Below are 16323 nucleotides of genomic sequence, written 5' to 3' on the forward strand. Positions count from 1 at the left end.
CACAGAAAAAAATGTTCTAGCAGAGGGAAAGGAACTGCACTCTTCTCCCATGGGCTAACATAACTTAAATAAGACACTTCTTGAAGAAATTTACCAGTTTCCAACATAAGTTTGAGGAACGTTTGCCTTATGCTAGGACATCTTTGAGGTGTTTTTTGCATTTACAATCTGTTTACAGTCTTAATGAGATCAAAATTCTACTTACTTTTACCCAGGAGGTTCCATGTTTTCTATTTCAGCCATTCATTCATAAATGTCCTGTGATATTTCAGTTTTTCTCATGTTGAAAGCATCCTCTGCTACAAAGAAGAATTCATTGTGATTTTTTTCTTTATATGGTGAGGTGGCCAGACCCTGCTGCAACAAAGTATTCCCACTCCATGACACTTCCACCTTCATGATTCACAGCTGGATTGCTGAATTTGCTTCATGCCTCGTTTCTGTTTTTACTGGTTTTGCATTTTAAACAGATCAAATCTCCCTCACTCTGTGTTGTGCCTCATGTCAAAATTAGAAAATCGCTTCACAAAATCAGAGGGATCACGCTGGTGAGATTTCATTTTCATCAACAACTGGCAATCCAACTTGGGAAATCATCCTCTGATATAAACATCCAATATTGCAGCACAATCAAGGCGCTACATCATCCCCTCATAATCTCCACCTAATTGAATTGTTTTGGGTCTCTGCTCATTAACTCACAATTCACCATCCCACATCACCTCAGCCTCATTTAAATGGATAGACGAAGCGTTTAAATGCACAGAACAAGCAGGTGAGGATGCTTTACAACTGATCCTGTTGTTCTACACGCAGAGGCTGACACGACCCTCATAAAAATGGCCTTGAGGCACGGATGGTCTAATTTAGCTGGAGCGATGTTGCCTGTCATTAGCGAATGAACACAGTTGGGTCCCTCTGAAGGCTGTGCAATCTAGTCAGCTTTGGGTAAATTTAGCCACCAATTAAGGTTGTGTTTTATGGGGGGATAAAAATTGTGATATGGAAGCTGGCAGCCACAATTAAAGAATATCTCTTTGAATCCATCTTTACTCGAAGCACATCCGTGGTTGCAGACAGCTGAAACAAAAAAACGTTCAGTTGATGATTCAGACATTCCTTCCTTGTCAGGTGTTGTTCTGTCTTTCTCCTACCAGTCGACTGACACTAGGTGATGTCTTGGGTATGATACACTGCGCTGTGGGTGGCGTGTCACTGCTGTTGTCCACATCCTCGTCTGTTGCTTGGAGACAGCTGTGAGGTGTTTGGTCTCTGTGCAGCCACAGGGGAGACTGTGAACAAATAACAGGTCAGGGGGTCAGCCAGGAAGACGGGAAAAAGTAAAGGACGTTATTATTACACACTTAGAAATGAGTGGACTCTGTCATTGGAAGAAGGAGATCTTTATTCCAAATGCAACCAGGCAGGTTGTGATAATAAACATGGATTTTTGCCATCATTTCTCAGACTTTGACACTGTTAGATGTCCTTCACCAGGCACTTTGTTTTGCCCACATTATATTGTTTTCTGACAAATCTGACATGTCAAGCTAACTGCTTTGTTTCTTTACAGATCTCCTAATTGTGCACAGATATCCTGGCCAACAGAACCAGCACTGTGATTCTCCCACAGTCCGTATTTATATGGATATCATTGAATACTTTTACGAGGGCAGTTTCAGTGCATGTATTTTTCTCACAAATGGTGCTTCCTGTGCTGCTTACCAAAATAAAACCACAAGCTTATAAATCTCTGATGCCTATTTATACAATTTTTTTTCTTTGTTTAACTATTGAAGTAATTCAAATTAATTCGGTAAATGGAAATTTTCTTTACTTGAATAGTACTTTTTCAAGTCCAAAACACTTCATACTACATTCAGTCATTCTGTGATTCACACACATTCACAAGCTGATGATGGGAAGCTACTGAATAGCCCTTGTCAGACTGCTCTGTGGCAGTCTAACAGAGGTACTACAATAGTAAAAGGGGCTGAAAATAAAAACAAATTACACTACTCTGATTTTTATTAGTAAAGAAATTATAAAAACTATTCAGCATTTTTGTCTTTTTGTCATTTTTGTTACAGCAATCTATTACATATAAACCCAGTAACAATAGATTATAGTAGAAACATTCCAAATGGTAGACAGGCTTAAGAGGTATGAATACTCTTGCAAGGCACTGCAATCCTGGATTGTATTTTTTGTCTCCTTGACTTTATGTTTAGCTTTAAATATCCCAAAGTTTAAAGTATAAACCCCCATGAGCTGTGTGAGTGGTGTCAGAGCTGAAAATGGGCCAGAGTCCCGTCTAAAGTGGGGCGCAGTGGTTTATAAAAAGCTTTCCCACTTATGCAGGGAGTTTTACGGGCAAGATGTTGATTGTGCAATTCAGATCTATCAGATTTGAATGGTTTAGATATGTTAATAAAGCCCCTGCTGACTGGTAATGATAGACAGCCTGTAAGATTTCAGTCTTTCAAATGAACTGTGGTTTTAAATACTTCCGTCAAATTAACACATGCTGAGCACTTGACATAAATACGTGTAATGCATTTTCTGATGACACATTTTTTAACAATGTCAACAGCATGTATATTCTACAGGTTTGAAGTAAAAGCCCCTTTATCTTCATAAAAATCTGGATCAGCTGCTGGGATCAGGTGAAGTCCTTGTTTCAAACCTCGATGGTTGATTGGCTGAGAAAGTAGATCAGCCATTTCAGACGCCAACTAATAAAGGAAATCTTTCCCCCTAGGAGTCCCATGACGCATGGCACCTGAGACAATTGAACGAGATTGGACTGAATAAAAAAAGAGGGAGACGAGACAGAGAATGTTCCAGATAAATGATGGATTGATAAGTGTTTGGAAGAGTGATGAAATATTAAAGTCTGGTGTCAGAGCATGACGATTGTTCCCATCTGATGGCCTTTGATGTTGTGAGAATTGCAGGGGGAAAAAATCTGAATCAACAAATTGTATTACAACTTTAAATCAATGAACTCATTCATGCGCTAACACTGGTCCCAATTGCTTCTCTCAAAAATATTGATGTCGAGAGCACAGAGACATCCAGGTACACCTTGCTCATTTAAGTGAATGGCCTTAGTTTACGAAAGGCAAGCAGGGAGGGAGAGGAAGAGAGGAGAGAGGCAGAAACTGGGGCACTGTTATCTGGCCTCTTTTTACCAACCACAAGGCACAAGGCGGAGAACGAAAAAGACAGACCCTTGAAGAGCAGGAGCGACAACAGAGGAGATCGGCGGTGTGGTGAAGGTTTGCAAAAAATCTGGAGAAAATGTCCGATGTCAAGAACTGAAATTAAAGAGGAGCAGGAGCAAATTCCACAGCAGACTGTCCAATCAGTCGCCCGGCTGACACAAACCGGTGGCAAGCACGGACGCGCACACCCACGGTTCGGCGCGCACCAACTTGAAGCCGCAACATGTTTGAGGAGCAGGTGACAAAGGTCAAGATCACGTCTGTTGTGATCATCGTCGGCATGTCTGCAATGCTGGCGGCAGTGGTGACAGATCATTGGGCCGTCCTGAGTCCCAGGGTGGAGAAGCTCAATGCCACATGTGAGGCGGCCCACTTTGGCCTCTGGAGGCTTTGCAAGAAGACCATCTTCATGGTGAAGGAAGACCCTCAGGGCAAAGGATGTGGCCCCATCAGTTTACCTGGAGGTATGGGGCATCCTAATTTTCAGTGATTATCTTTTAGTCCTAATGGTTAAGGTTCCCGTCAAGAAGTGAAGTTCAACCATTAGGTCTGTGGTGTTGCTAAGATGGTACATATTATTAATAATAGTGACTGTTAAAAATCCCTAAACGAGTTTCTCACAGGACATTAAAGAGTTTACTGAGTTATAATCTATCAGCTTTCACATTCAGGACCCTTTATAAGCCCAGATCCATCTGTGGATCTGTTCCTTCTTCTGTTGTCTTCCTCTCTTGTGGCGGCATATATGTGACCATGTGTGCAGACATTCCTGAGAACATAAACATGGATGGGTATTTCAACCAAACGCTTCTCACCTCACTATGCCCACAAACCCTGTGAACTCTCTTTGTCTTCCACAAAAGCAGTCACTGAACAGACTGCTGATTATATACAACGAGGACACCTGCAATGTGTTATGGTGAAAGAAAGTGCAAATTTTTTTCTGTTTGTCATAAAACCATATGGGTTGTTGAATTATTTATTATGGTGTAGTCTGACTCTCTTTGGGCTGAAATGTAAGATCTCAACTCCCTTATCTTGACAGATAATATTTTGACAGATTCTTTGGAGGCTTTGATCAAATCAGTCGTGAATCTTTCAAGAAAGTAGCGTTTATGACTTTTGTGGTTAAAACACAGATGGAAAATGTCAACCAAAGCTGTTTCTGTCAAATATAAAGTCAACTCTTTTGTGCAGTTGGGTGTTTTTTTTTTATGTAAGTCATTAAAAAAAAGTCAAAACATTGCAGCTTGTATCTTTAAAGGTTTTAAATTACCTGCACAGCTTTAATTACGAGGAGTCCTTTTGTGCAGAGCTAGCCCCTGGGTAAAACCATGTCTCCTGGCCCCTGGCTGTGCATGCGTGCCTTGCAGCCTAACTGAGAGATTTCACTCTGACTCTGTCATTGACTTTGCCTCTGGCTCCTCCAGCACCTCAGGATCAGTACAGGCCTTAATGAAGTGTGGCTTTCCGCCCCAGCTCATGAGTTAGAATTCACCTGGGAGACTCGGGAGGAACGAAAGAAATTGAGAGAAGAGAGCAGGAGGGTGCACGTGGGCAGGGATACCTCTGTTGAGAGTGAGACTCAGAGCACTTCTGGTACGAACAAAAGAGAGAGAGAAAGGTGGCGGAAGGGGTTCGGAGGGGTCTTCCAGTGAAGTGAGATGGTGTCGTACTTTCTTTTTTCAAGAACGTGTTGAGAGATCAGATAATGGTGTAGCCTCGACAGAAAGCCAGACGAACACACTTTCATCTTTTTCTCTGGTCCAGGCCGTCACCTGTTGGATGTAAGACACAGAAATTGTAACTGACAGACTCATAAGTCCAGTTTGACATAGTAATCATGATTATAAAGCATACTCCAGATGTATTGAACCACTTGGTAAAACTGTGTCTTGGGTTTCTCTTTCAACATGTGAGGGTTTTGAAGAAAACAGAAAAGGGGTTGTTGATCAAATCTAGACAGATTTTCACAATCTGTCTAGATTGTCTTGAGACTTTTCCTGTACACTGTTCTCATCAGCTTACCCTCCAGAGTTTCAATGGGAGTCAGCTAATGGTGGCACTGATGACCATGAAAGACAGATTTTGTATCCGGTGATCAGTTCCTGAATTTAGGTGACCACATATCATCGCACTGCTTACTGACTGAAATATGACCTGTTTGCCATCCGATAATGTTATGGTGTTACTATGGGAGTGCTATGTGCTCTAAGACAGCAAACAATCTCACATCACCGGAGATCTTCCACCATACATTACGGTGGAAATATGGTGCATTTCCATATGTTCATAATTTGTTTACTGCCAAACTCATCTGGAGTGTTTGATCAAATTAATTCACAGGGGTCGACAGTAAGGACTAAAATGTAAAAATACATTTTAAAATTTACCAGTAGTCAACAAAAGACATTAAAACACAAGTGGTGTGCTGTCTTTTTTGTATGTTGGTTAGAAGCCTTCCAGGAGCACTCCGAATTGACTGGAGAAGGTCAAGCTCTTTCTTATTCAAACAGATGAAAGGATGGTTACAGCAGTCAAGACGAGATGAAATAAAAGCATGAATAATCATGTGTAATTCAGCTTTTGACACCAGAGTTTGAGATAAGAAATGTTTCTCAGCTGCTTTTTGTTTTCTTTTCTTTGAAACATGCTAACAGTATGTTGGCTTCAGAGAAGGAAGAGCTGCTTAAAAGAACAGCAGCACTGCCACAGTTTGCCCATTGTAAGGGAATAATTGGAAGCAGTAAGTTTTTACTTTGAGAAACTTTCAAGATCTTCTGAAGCAACTTTGTATTGTCTTCAATTTCTACAGCATTTTAAAGGTGAATACAGATTTTGTACGTTGAAATGTTTTCTCCAGGAAGGTAGTATTTTTGATTTTGCCCTAAATGGAAACCATTTTGGATTGTAAATCAGTAAACTAGAGTCTTCATCCATAGTTAAACTCCTCTTCTTCTATCAACTTGTCACAGTCTTCTTGCAATAGCCTGAGGGGAAAAATGGGAAAAATCCCACTGTCAAAGTAACATTTTGAAACAGAGACCTGTATTTTTATGTTAATCTACTTGAGCTGAGCTTTTTACCTTCAGTAAGTGTCAAGCTGTTTTCTTTTATTTAATGTTGTTAGAGGGTCCATTTTGCCATCTAGTTCAATATGCTACAGTGTACTTATGGAAATCAGTCTGCAATCCATTTATTCCCATGAGAAAATCTCTGGCCTTCCTCGTGCTTGTTTAACCATTTATTCCACTTTTCTTCATCTCAAACATCCTTTGAGTGTCGCTTAAAAGCTGCTAGGTTTTTGTTGCATATTTCAGAGAGGTTGAGTTGGAAGAAAAAAAATAAATGAACAAAGTGCTCACTTGCCCAAGTGGAAACATTGAAGGCACGCTGGTTAAAAAGTAAATCATACTGATGGGCAAATGCTGGTAAAATCTTACGCTTTCACAAAAACTGCGGGTTCATTTCTTATTAGTTACATCGGATTATGTAAGACAATCTTTATGCAGTATGCTTTTATGCAATTTTACTCCTTTAAACAGGAGTAAAGCCAGGTACTTAGTTTATCTCCTTCTCAGTGCACTGTGCTGACTGCATGTAAAGCACAGTGTTGTCTCGGACCAATATGTGCCCTGGGAGATTACATCCTTCATGAATCATGAACCCAAACACACACGCAACACTGATTGAACTTAATAATGCAAATTAACATTTTCCTAAAAGACAAGGAGGTTGGATGCAAAGAGGACAGCACACAAACACTCATTTCTATCTACTCATCTGTTGATAAGCGGTTGTGTAACAGGAGCAGCTAAACTGAAACGGCTTTCGAAATTAGCTTCCCAGAAATGACGCATGACAGCTGGAGTGTTGTAAAAATCAAACAAACCCTTTATGGAGCACATTGCGCAGCACGGCTGGGAAATAAAGAGCACAAATGGACCTTTTGGGTGCACATGCATGTTCACATGCATACATGCTCAAAGAGGCAACAGAGACAGGTTTATTATCAAATATGTTCCAGAGCTTCAAGGTGGACATGAATTACGCTTTCCAGTCCATCAGTGGAAAGAAAGTATCCCCAGAGCGCATCTTTACATAAAATATCTTCCACTTCCTGCTTTTCATTTTCACTTTGATGATATTCAGAATTTATACTCAAAAGTACAAATAGCCCCTGGAACATTTTCACCTTCACTTAATTATTTCCCTCTCTCGTGTGTCGGCTTCCTGCTTGGAGTGGAAAGCCAAACAAGGCAGCAGTATATCACAACATGGAGCATTTACAGATACAAAATTTGAATAGCTCTCTTAAAATGCAAATGACCAAGAACATACAGAAAAAAATGTCCTCATGATGACGACAATGAAACCTTTGACTGCCGTCATGAAGGGTCAGCATGCTCAGGCAACTGGGATTCTGTTGTGTTGTTGTGTCCCGGTTATCAGAGCGCCTGGTGGAATAGCTGTTCAAATATCACAGTGCATGCTTTTCACACTGACCCTGAACTAGTTGGTCGTTCCGTGAAAGAACCTCAACGCAAACTGTGAGCAAAAGCCTTCAAAATAAAGACTTACAAAATACTAAAATTTATGTAGGAGTTGGATGGTTGACTGAATTTCAAACAAAAACAGAAAAAATGTGAGACGTTGTGAAACAGAGTGAGTATGGGGTTGGTGAATCAGAGGCGCCACATCAAAGAGGGAAGACTGCAGTTAAAACGGAAAGAGGTGAAACTAAAATGACAGGCGACACTTCGCTCTAATCATCCTCCCCCTGGAACTAAATCTCCCCATTAGCAAGACTGCAAGGTCGATGATATGCACCCAGATGTTCTCCTTCTAGGTAAATGTTCCCTGTTTGGAGCATCAAATGTGCCTTTTTCCACAACAGCTTTTTACCAGGTAGTCAGTCTAAAGGAGGAAAAAGAAACAAGAGTAATCAAACTAATAAAACAGACCTAACTGCAGCGTCTTACAAAAGTCTTTATAGACCTTAAACTTTTTACTTGATGTCACATTAAAACAAAAAGAATTGTAACACAACATGTTATGATTTTGAGTTTAAATCTAACAGGAAGTAGAACAAAATTGTGAAGTGGCAAAAAATAAGACAGTTTGCTTCTAATTTTTCAAGTAAAATCTGCGAGGGTGACCTATGCTTACTTTTACTTTTACTGCAGTTTTTTTTTATGGCAGTGTAATTTGCAATAGCTACTTCTGCTTTCATTCGATTTAATCTTATTTTATTTTATTTATGTTTATTTGATAGGGACAGAGACAAATAGGCAAACTGAACAGAACAGCAGTCCCATGTTTGCGTCATCAAAAATAATCAAAGCAAAAAAAGTTTTTAAATAAGTAAAAATGATTTTTTGCACCAAAATTCTATTGATTAAGATTTAATAATGAATGATTCCTTAATATATTTTGATAATAACCTATATTTGACAAATCACCTGGTTAGGATTAATGCTACCACAACAGTAAGGCCACAAACTTTAGAATTTTAAACCTGATTTTGAGTTAAATTTAAAGCAGATCTCTGGAGCTGCAGACAGAAATGTGACTTTATTTCCACCTACTTTCCCACTCTTAATCAGTCTTGATGAAAAAAATATATATATCTTCATTGTTTAAAGCTCCTCTGAACTATTATTCTTATCTCATCTTTGTGTATCAGGCAGAAAACTGTTTTCATAAAGACTGGAGAAAACAATAAAGCTCAACCCGAACTCATATTAGCGGAGATTAGCTTGGCCCCAGAGGTGCAGGAGAAAAGACGAATGAAAATAATATGTTTGCACATCTCAGCTGCACTGTGACCCTGCCTCCACTTTTCTGGGGTTCCTGTGTGTCCACTCGTACATTTTTCCATGCACAAGCACAGGCGTATGCATTCAAGGCTCTCTCCATATATGCCTTTACATGTGTAAACAGAGAACTAGCCGAGACCTGCAGCAGCCTGTTGCTAGGTAACCCCTTTTAGTGATTCCTCCTCATCCTGGTTAACAAACAGCTCCTCTGTTGCCTCGTGGACACACCTACACCATGCACAGACACCAACACGCAAACACTGTCTGTCCCTATCTGGGTAGAGAAGGGACCTGCCTGTTTTATGGGTTTAATCTCAGCAAGAAAGGATAGCGAGTGTAGAACAGAAGGAACACTTGCTCTGCCTTTAGGTCGGTGCCTTTAAAAGATGGCTCATGGATGGAGGAGTAGAAAATAATTGCTCTTCCCCAGAAACATTTCTTCACAGCGGCGGGAAACATCAAACTATTGTGGGACAGAATACTGATGGCTCAGCAAGTAAAATGCAGCAAATTCACAATTGCACTTCATGAAGAAATATGTCTGTAGTGAATTTGATTCCAAGTAACATGGATGTCAGAAAATATTAGCTTTTCTTCAAAAAAAAAATTTAAAAAAACTATTACAAGTTATAGAAATGATGCTGAGATTTGGAAGGGATATCTAACACACAGTGATCAGTCAGGCAGTCATTTATTCATGTCTTCACAATTACAACAAAGCTGTGTTTCAGTGCAGTTTGCTGTGTTTGGAAAACACTTTAAAATATACACAAAAGAAAAGAAGGAACAAAGCAAGGAAGGAGCAAACTTGCTGTCAGTTACATTGCATACATTCTCATTCTCACACGAGTGCATTGGTCACTCGTTGAATTTCTAAAAGTCGGCTTTCACCTGATGTTCTCAAAAGCAAATATTCTGTGGATAAAATCCATCAACCAGGCGTTGCGTTGAGGAAGTTACCTTTAGAACAGAAGTCTCAATCTCCTACAATGATCCAGATTTGGATGAATAAAACTTTTAACTCAACATTTTCAGTTAAGAATTTTTAGGTAAAATAGATAATGTTGCACACTCAGTGTTTTAATAGTTTTGGTATTCACCTCTGTAGCTTCTGTGTCTTGATAATGTCAGTGCAATTTTATACATACTCATGAAATACTTTGAAAGTTTATAACACAGAACAATGGCTGGTAATGCAAAGGTGTACAATCTTTTTTCTGCCTTTCGTCCCTCATATCTCTTTCTGTCTGTTCCCCCTCCTCACTATCTTTTATTCTTCAGCAAAAAACTGCTCCTACTTCAAACACTTCACATCGGGAGAAGAAGCCGAGGTTTTTGAAGTGAAGACCCAAAAAGGTGGGTGAATCTTCGCCAACTCAGACAATAAGCTACCACAGCACCACACTGTCTTTGTTTCAAAATCAACAGAAACATCTGATGATAAAAGAGAAAAAAAGAGAAGACAGTAAAGGCAGGGAGACATTGGACATATGATCGTATGCTCCCTTAATGAGACAACTGTTTGAGCATGACAACAAATCTTTATGCCACTTTTAGGAAAAACAAGAGGGCAATTTGGAGCAAATTACTTTTTACACACTTGTAATGGCAAACTTGTTTAAAATGCAATTCTTCCTGATTTATTGTGTTTAATCTTATTGCATTTGAGCGAAAGAAACAGCAGCATCGTGACAAATGTTTTCAATTAAAGACCACACTTGTAAACATACCTTTCTCAACTTCTTTTATATAATTAGGCTTGTGCAGCAGAAATGTTCCTGTTTTTAGCTATTGTGCAAAACGATAAGAGTAACATTTTAATAATGTGAAAACTAATTTGCTTTTAATAGCACAACAAATGAAGTTTTATTTCCTTCCCCTGATGCAAGGCAAAAAAAAAAAAAAAAAAAGAAATCCAATAAAAATAAAAAAAATTAAATAAAAAAATCTAAAACCAAGATAGAACAAAAACAATTGATGTGTTGTTATGTGCACATGAATTTGCAAACAAATGCTCTAAGGAATGAGAGCTTGATGCTGTAAGCCTTCTGTCTCCTATCTGTAGTCCAAAAAGCATGAAACATTAATATCCAACTGCAACGAAACTCTGAGCAAGACTTAATCATCCGACGGATTAATTCCCAGTTTGCATTTAGTTATTCATGCTTTGAACAGATAAACTGAAATGGTGGAAAATATTTTCTCGTTTTTAAGGTATAATTGGAAATATTGTAAATTGACACAATTCAGATTCTATTAAATTGACATTTATATATATAAAAAAACATACATATAACACCTGGAAGCTGGATCAAAAGTGAGTGAAATCTCAGCTGGTATACCAGCAGTATGCTGTTTTGCGCATGGGGAATATGGCTTTTCTTCATTTAATATATGAAACATATAGATTCAACTTAAATTGGGTCTGCACAGGTAAAAATGTATATGTTGCTTTAATGTTTTCTGAATAAAGTTAATAAAGAAAGAACAGAAATTGTGCACACAAAAAACTCCAATGTGCTGAAGAGCCTAAATGTGTGGAAATTTTCCACCAGGTATGTTTGAACAGTTGGGACTGTGAGGTGAAATAGGATCATTTCTGTCTCAGCTGGAGTGTTACAGAGATGCAAAAAGCTGATTATCTTCATCTGAGAAATAAAATAAGACAGAGAGAGAAGGCAAAGAGACATGTCCTAATCATCTTGTTAAAAGCCTGCAGCATCTTGTCTGTCATGCAAATGGTATTATTACGGGTTTGGATTAATATCTGTTTTTTCCTTTTTGAAGTGGGGCTAATTTAAAGGCTAATTATCCGGTTCATAACTCAGCTCAGTGCTACAATAAAACAGTTATCTTCTTACACAGTCCCAGTTTTTAATCTCCACACTGATCCTATCATCTCATCCAGTTTTCTTCAAACTTTTTGTCTTTGGTGGATTTTTATTTATTTTTTTATGTTTTCTTGTTGGCTTTGTATCCTCCTCTGGTTTCTAAATTTGGTTTGTTTCCTTTCCCTCCTAAGAGTACAATATCTCAGCTGCAGCCATTGCTATCTTCAGTCTGTTCTTCATGATTCTGGGCAGTCTGTGTGTGATCTTTTCTTTCGGAAAAGGGCGAGACTACCTGCTCCGACCTGCCGGGATGTTCTTTGCCTTTGCAGGTTAGATATGATCGTGTTATTTTTCCTCTTTTTTAGAATTTGAAATATTTATGATTTGCCGTTACAGTACTAATTTTTATAGACCTTTATTTTAAAGCTAATGCATTATTTTGTTTGATGAATTGTACAAATGGAGATCTTTCCTGTTTTGGTATGCAGGCCTTTGCATTATCATCTCCGTTGAAGTGATGCGCCAGTCTGTCAAGCGAATGATCGATAGCGATGAGACCATCTGGATTGAATACTATTACTCCTGGTCCTTTACCTGTGCCTGCGCCTCCTTCACCCTCCTCATCCTCAGTGGAGCTGCCCTTCTCCTTATCTCAATGCCCCACATGCCTCGTAACCCCTGGGAAACCTGCATGGACGCTGAGCCAGACAGCTTGGATTAGCCATGGATGATTCTCCAGGAATCAATTGTGAACAGAGATTAAAAAAATGATGGTTGTGTATCGTTTAACCCTATAATTATGTATAGCTCAAGTAAAAGACATTAAGTTTGCTTAAAATGAGAATTAACTTTTTTATCTCTTCTTTTTTTTTCTCTTTTTCAAATATTTCAAAATTTCATCTCCACGGGTTTTGAATTTAAATTCTGAATTTTGCATTATCAATATTTATAGACTTCCATTTCGACAGTGCTTTGCAAAAGTTTTCTTACCCGTTGATCTGTCTGTTATCTTGTTTAAAATTCACAAATGTTTGAGGGATTCCCTGCGATGACACCAACACAATGTAGTTGTTCTTTGAACTGTTAGATTTTGGCTATCATGTAAAATATACTGCACTCACCTGAACTCACCATGTCCAGCATGAAACACAGTGGTGCCAGCATCATGCTGTGGGGAGGCTTTTATTCTGCAAGAACAAACAGCTCCTCAGACTGAAAGATGAATGGAGCTAAATTCAGAACCATCCTGGATGAAAACTTGTTAGGAGCTGCAAAAGGTTGGAATAAGTTGACAGTCCAGTTCTTCCAGTACAACAATGACCCTTAATAATATAGCATATTTATATGTGTGAATTCTCATGACCTACATTTAGTTGTGTCATTAGAAAAGCCTCCTATTTTGGCTTTGACTGTGGTTGAAATGACTGAAGTTATTTTGTGTCAGTCATTTTCATAAAATCCCCCCAGAACACCTAAAGCATGTGGATGTAATGTGAGTTAATGCGAAAATGATCACAGAGTGTGAGTACTTTTATAAGGCATTGTATTTTCAACATAGGTGTTATTACCAACCTGTTCTAAAATTACACCTTTAGGTTTCAGTTAAGGCTGTAAAAATGCTATAGCTGTGATATATAGTATGGAAAAATTAAACTGTTTTGTTTGTCCTTCAGCTGCAAATGATGCTTCAGTTCGCCTGCAAATAGTACTGCCACTATTAGATAAATACCTAATTTAGACAAACTCCTTTTATCCAGTTGTTTCACGTGTTGTTAGTCACCTGTGCCTGATGTGTTTCCATGAGTCGGTGTGGCCCAGCAGATAGTCAGCTAATGCAGGTGCAATGAAATTAAAGACCCCTAAAGGATGCCATTTCACAGGGGAAAAAAATCAATTTTACAGCTGTAATCAGAACAAACCTGTTCTCATAGTTAACACAGTGTGACATCATTACATGGACTATGAAAAACAAAACAATTAAAGCACATTGTGCATGTCTCTTCTGCGCATAGCAGATCTAATAAATCTATTTTAACAAATGTTATCTAGTAAGAATATGAGTGGTGATGTAAAACAAAGACATGTTTTTTATTATCTGATGTTTCATAACAACAGGCCTAACGTAATGTTATTCATGTATAATTTGTATTATCATTTTTACACAATATTAATATTTGTCTTTTTCACAAGAATCAATTAAAATATTTAAATCTCCCAAACATTTGTATTTTCACTTGAGGTTTTGTCTTTTCTGTCACTTTTCTGTCACTTTAACTTCTTAGTTCAATCAGAAAATTATGTATAATAAATAATTATGGAGTGATAAACTCAAAAACCAGCTCAGAATTTATTTTTTGTTATTTTTATTTTTTCTTGGCATTTCAGGTGAACCATACAGAGAAGCAGTAAGTGAAATTTCTTTATTTAACTCTTTCCACATATAGCACTCACAAAGAACTTCAGAAGTTAAAATACATGCATATAATGATAACCTACTACAAAACACATACAGCAAAAAAAAAAAAAAGAAGAATTAGTTGGAATTTAGAAATACGCCTTAAGCTTCAAGTGGTTGAAGACATTGTGGAAGAACATTTCCATTTCAGTGCCACAGATTCAAAGAATCTTTACATTTGGTATAATGGACAATCACACCTACCTGGACATGCGAGTGAAGGAAATCGGACTGACATAAAGGAGCCAGACGTGGATAAAGACAACTGATAGATGGACGCATTGTCAGTTTCAAGCATCCAGCATGAAGCTGTCGTGTTAAGGCTGCTGTGATGGTGATTGTGGACGAAACGTCGTCGTCCCACTGAGAATGATGCAGTCTTTCAAAATGAAATGCACTTGAAATGTTTTCCATATCCAATCCAAAGTTCTGCTTATTCTCTGTCGAGGCTTTTGTACCATTCCACAATGCAATTGGAAACATTTCATTTCAGTCACTTAAGTAAGTCACTGAAATTGAACTAAATTATGAGAGACATTTTGTTCCAAATGCTCCACAGAATTTGAGTACATGAAGTCGAGGCCCCTTGGGAGCTGATGTGATGTGACAGATGAATATAGGCTGTTAAATAATTCATTACGCCTTTTTCTGTAGTTCAATGACTCCTGCACAATTGCTTATGCCTCCTATAGTACACTGTTAAATCCTGGAACTTGATCAGTATTTTGTTTTATGACTTTTGCTGAAATATCACACCTGCTTTCACAGCATCCAAAAAAATCAGGTTTGTACATTTTTAAAGCTCAGTTTTTTGCTTTGGCAGTGTCAAGTTAACACCTTGTAGGTGTCAGAACTGTGATTTCTGCACCTGGCTTCACTGCATATGTTTTACAGGGTTTTTTTTGTTTTGTTTTGTTTTTTTTTCCACAGTGAAAAAAGTTGGATTGGATATTATTTCACTGAGTTTGTTTTAGTGAGGTTTACAGAACCAAAGGAGCAACATTACCATAGTGAAGCATATTTGAAGGATTTGCACTTGCCATGGCTTTGATAGTGGAAGAATTACATGCGTTGTGCAACAGCAGGGGAGAGTGTGTGAAAGAAAACTTTACACTTTGGCACACATATAATTTTGCATACCAAAGAAAAAATATGAATCACAACTTCCTGACCTTTTCTTAGAAAAGGTACCAACTTCCCAGCAGGTATCTTCAATCTTTGTATATCTGTTTATTTGTTATATTTTAATTTGATTTATCATCTTACTTAACTTTATTTTAATTAAAACATAAGAAGCTCTTTAGCTGAAATGTCATAATCCATAATGCTACATTCCATTTTTGTCCCAGAGTATAGAAGAACATTGACGTTTGATTTCCCATAAGCCACAACTGAAACTGTAGCAAAGGACACCAATAACGAAAGGTTATGATTTCTGAGCAGCTAAATATTTTCATCCTGTTTCAGCTGGGTTTAGGACAGAGTAATACAGTCCTTGCTGCCTCCATCTATTGCTGCAGCTTCTGAAAGAAGACTACTATAAATCTCATTTACTGAGACTAAAAGTAACACAAATGTGCTGTGCCATTTGTGGTTAGGTTGTTTTTTAGAGTAAATCCATTACATTTTCTTTGTGTTTGGGTGCATGTTAAGCAATACCACTGACCCTCATCTATGTGGATGGTTTTATTCTGAAGCAAGAAAGCAGCATCTTTATTTAGACTTAGACTTAGACTTAGACTTGACTTTATTGATCCTTGGGAAGACTCCCTCAGGAAATTATAGTTACCAGCAGCTCACAGGCAAAAATGTGGCACACAGTAAGCATACACAAAATACAAATTAAATACAAAACAAAGAATATAAATACAACACAAGGAAATTATAGCAGTTTGGTGGATAGATTGACCAGTGATATGGTATTGCACTGTATGGTTTGGCCTGATAAATATGGAGTTCACATTTGTAGAAAAACTACTCCTTCTTCCTCT

The 16323-nt window shown here is 38.1% G+C and overlaps 1 protein-coding gene across 1 annotated transcript; it reads left to right on the forward strand.

Annotated features, from left to right (window-relative positions):
• Positions 1-3226: 3226 nt before the first annotated feature.
• On the forward strand, positions 3227-13436 carry cacng1b (calcium channel, voltage-dependent, gamma subunit 1b). The gene is made up of 4 exons (XM_055035882.1): positions 3227-3691; positions 10328-10402; positions 12069-12206; positions 12366-13436. The coding sequence occupies exons 1-4, from the start codon at positions 3451-3453 to the stop codon at positions 12596-12598; spliced, it is 687 nt and encodes a 228-aa protein (XP_054891857.1). The 5' UTR covers positions 3227-3450; the 3' UTR covers positions 12599-13436.
• The last annotated feature ends 2887 nt before the right edge of the window (positions 13437-16323 follow it).

This window comes from Poeciliopsis prolifica, unplaced genomic scaffold (assembly GCF_027474105.1).
Source record: "Poeciliopsis prolifica strain line A6 unplaced genomic scaffold, Auburn_PproV2 SCAFFOLD010, whole genome shotgun sequence".
Taxonomy (NCBI): domain Eukaryota; kingdom Metazoa; phylum Chordata; class Actinopteri; order Cyprinodontiformes; family Poeciliidae; genus Poeciliopsis; species Poeciliopsis prolifica.

Excerpts from the sequence above, each read along its gene's own strand:
- cacng1b (XM_055035882.1), top strand. The coding sequence starts at position 3,451 with ATGTTTGAGGAGCAGGTGACAAAGGTCAAGATCACGTCTGTTGTGATC. Across the intron at positions 3,692-10,327 it reads CCCCATCAGTTTACCTGGAG|CAAAAAACTGCTCCTACTTC; the intron begins GTATGGGGCATC and ends TTTATTCTTCAG. Across the intron at positions 10,403-12,068 it reads TGAAGTGAAGACCCAAAAAG|AGTACAATATCTCAGCTGCA; the intron begins GTGGGTGAATCT and ends TTCCCTCCTAAG.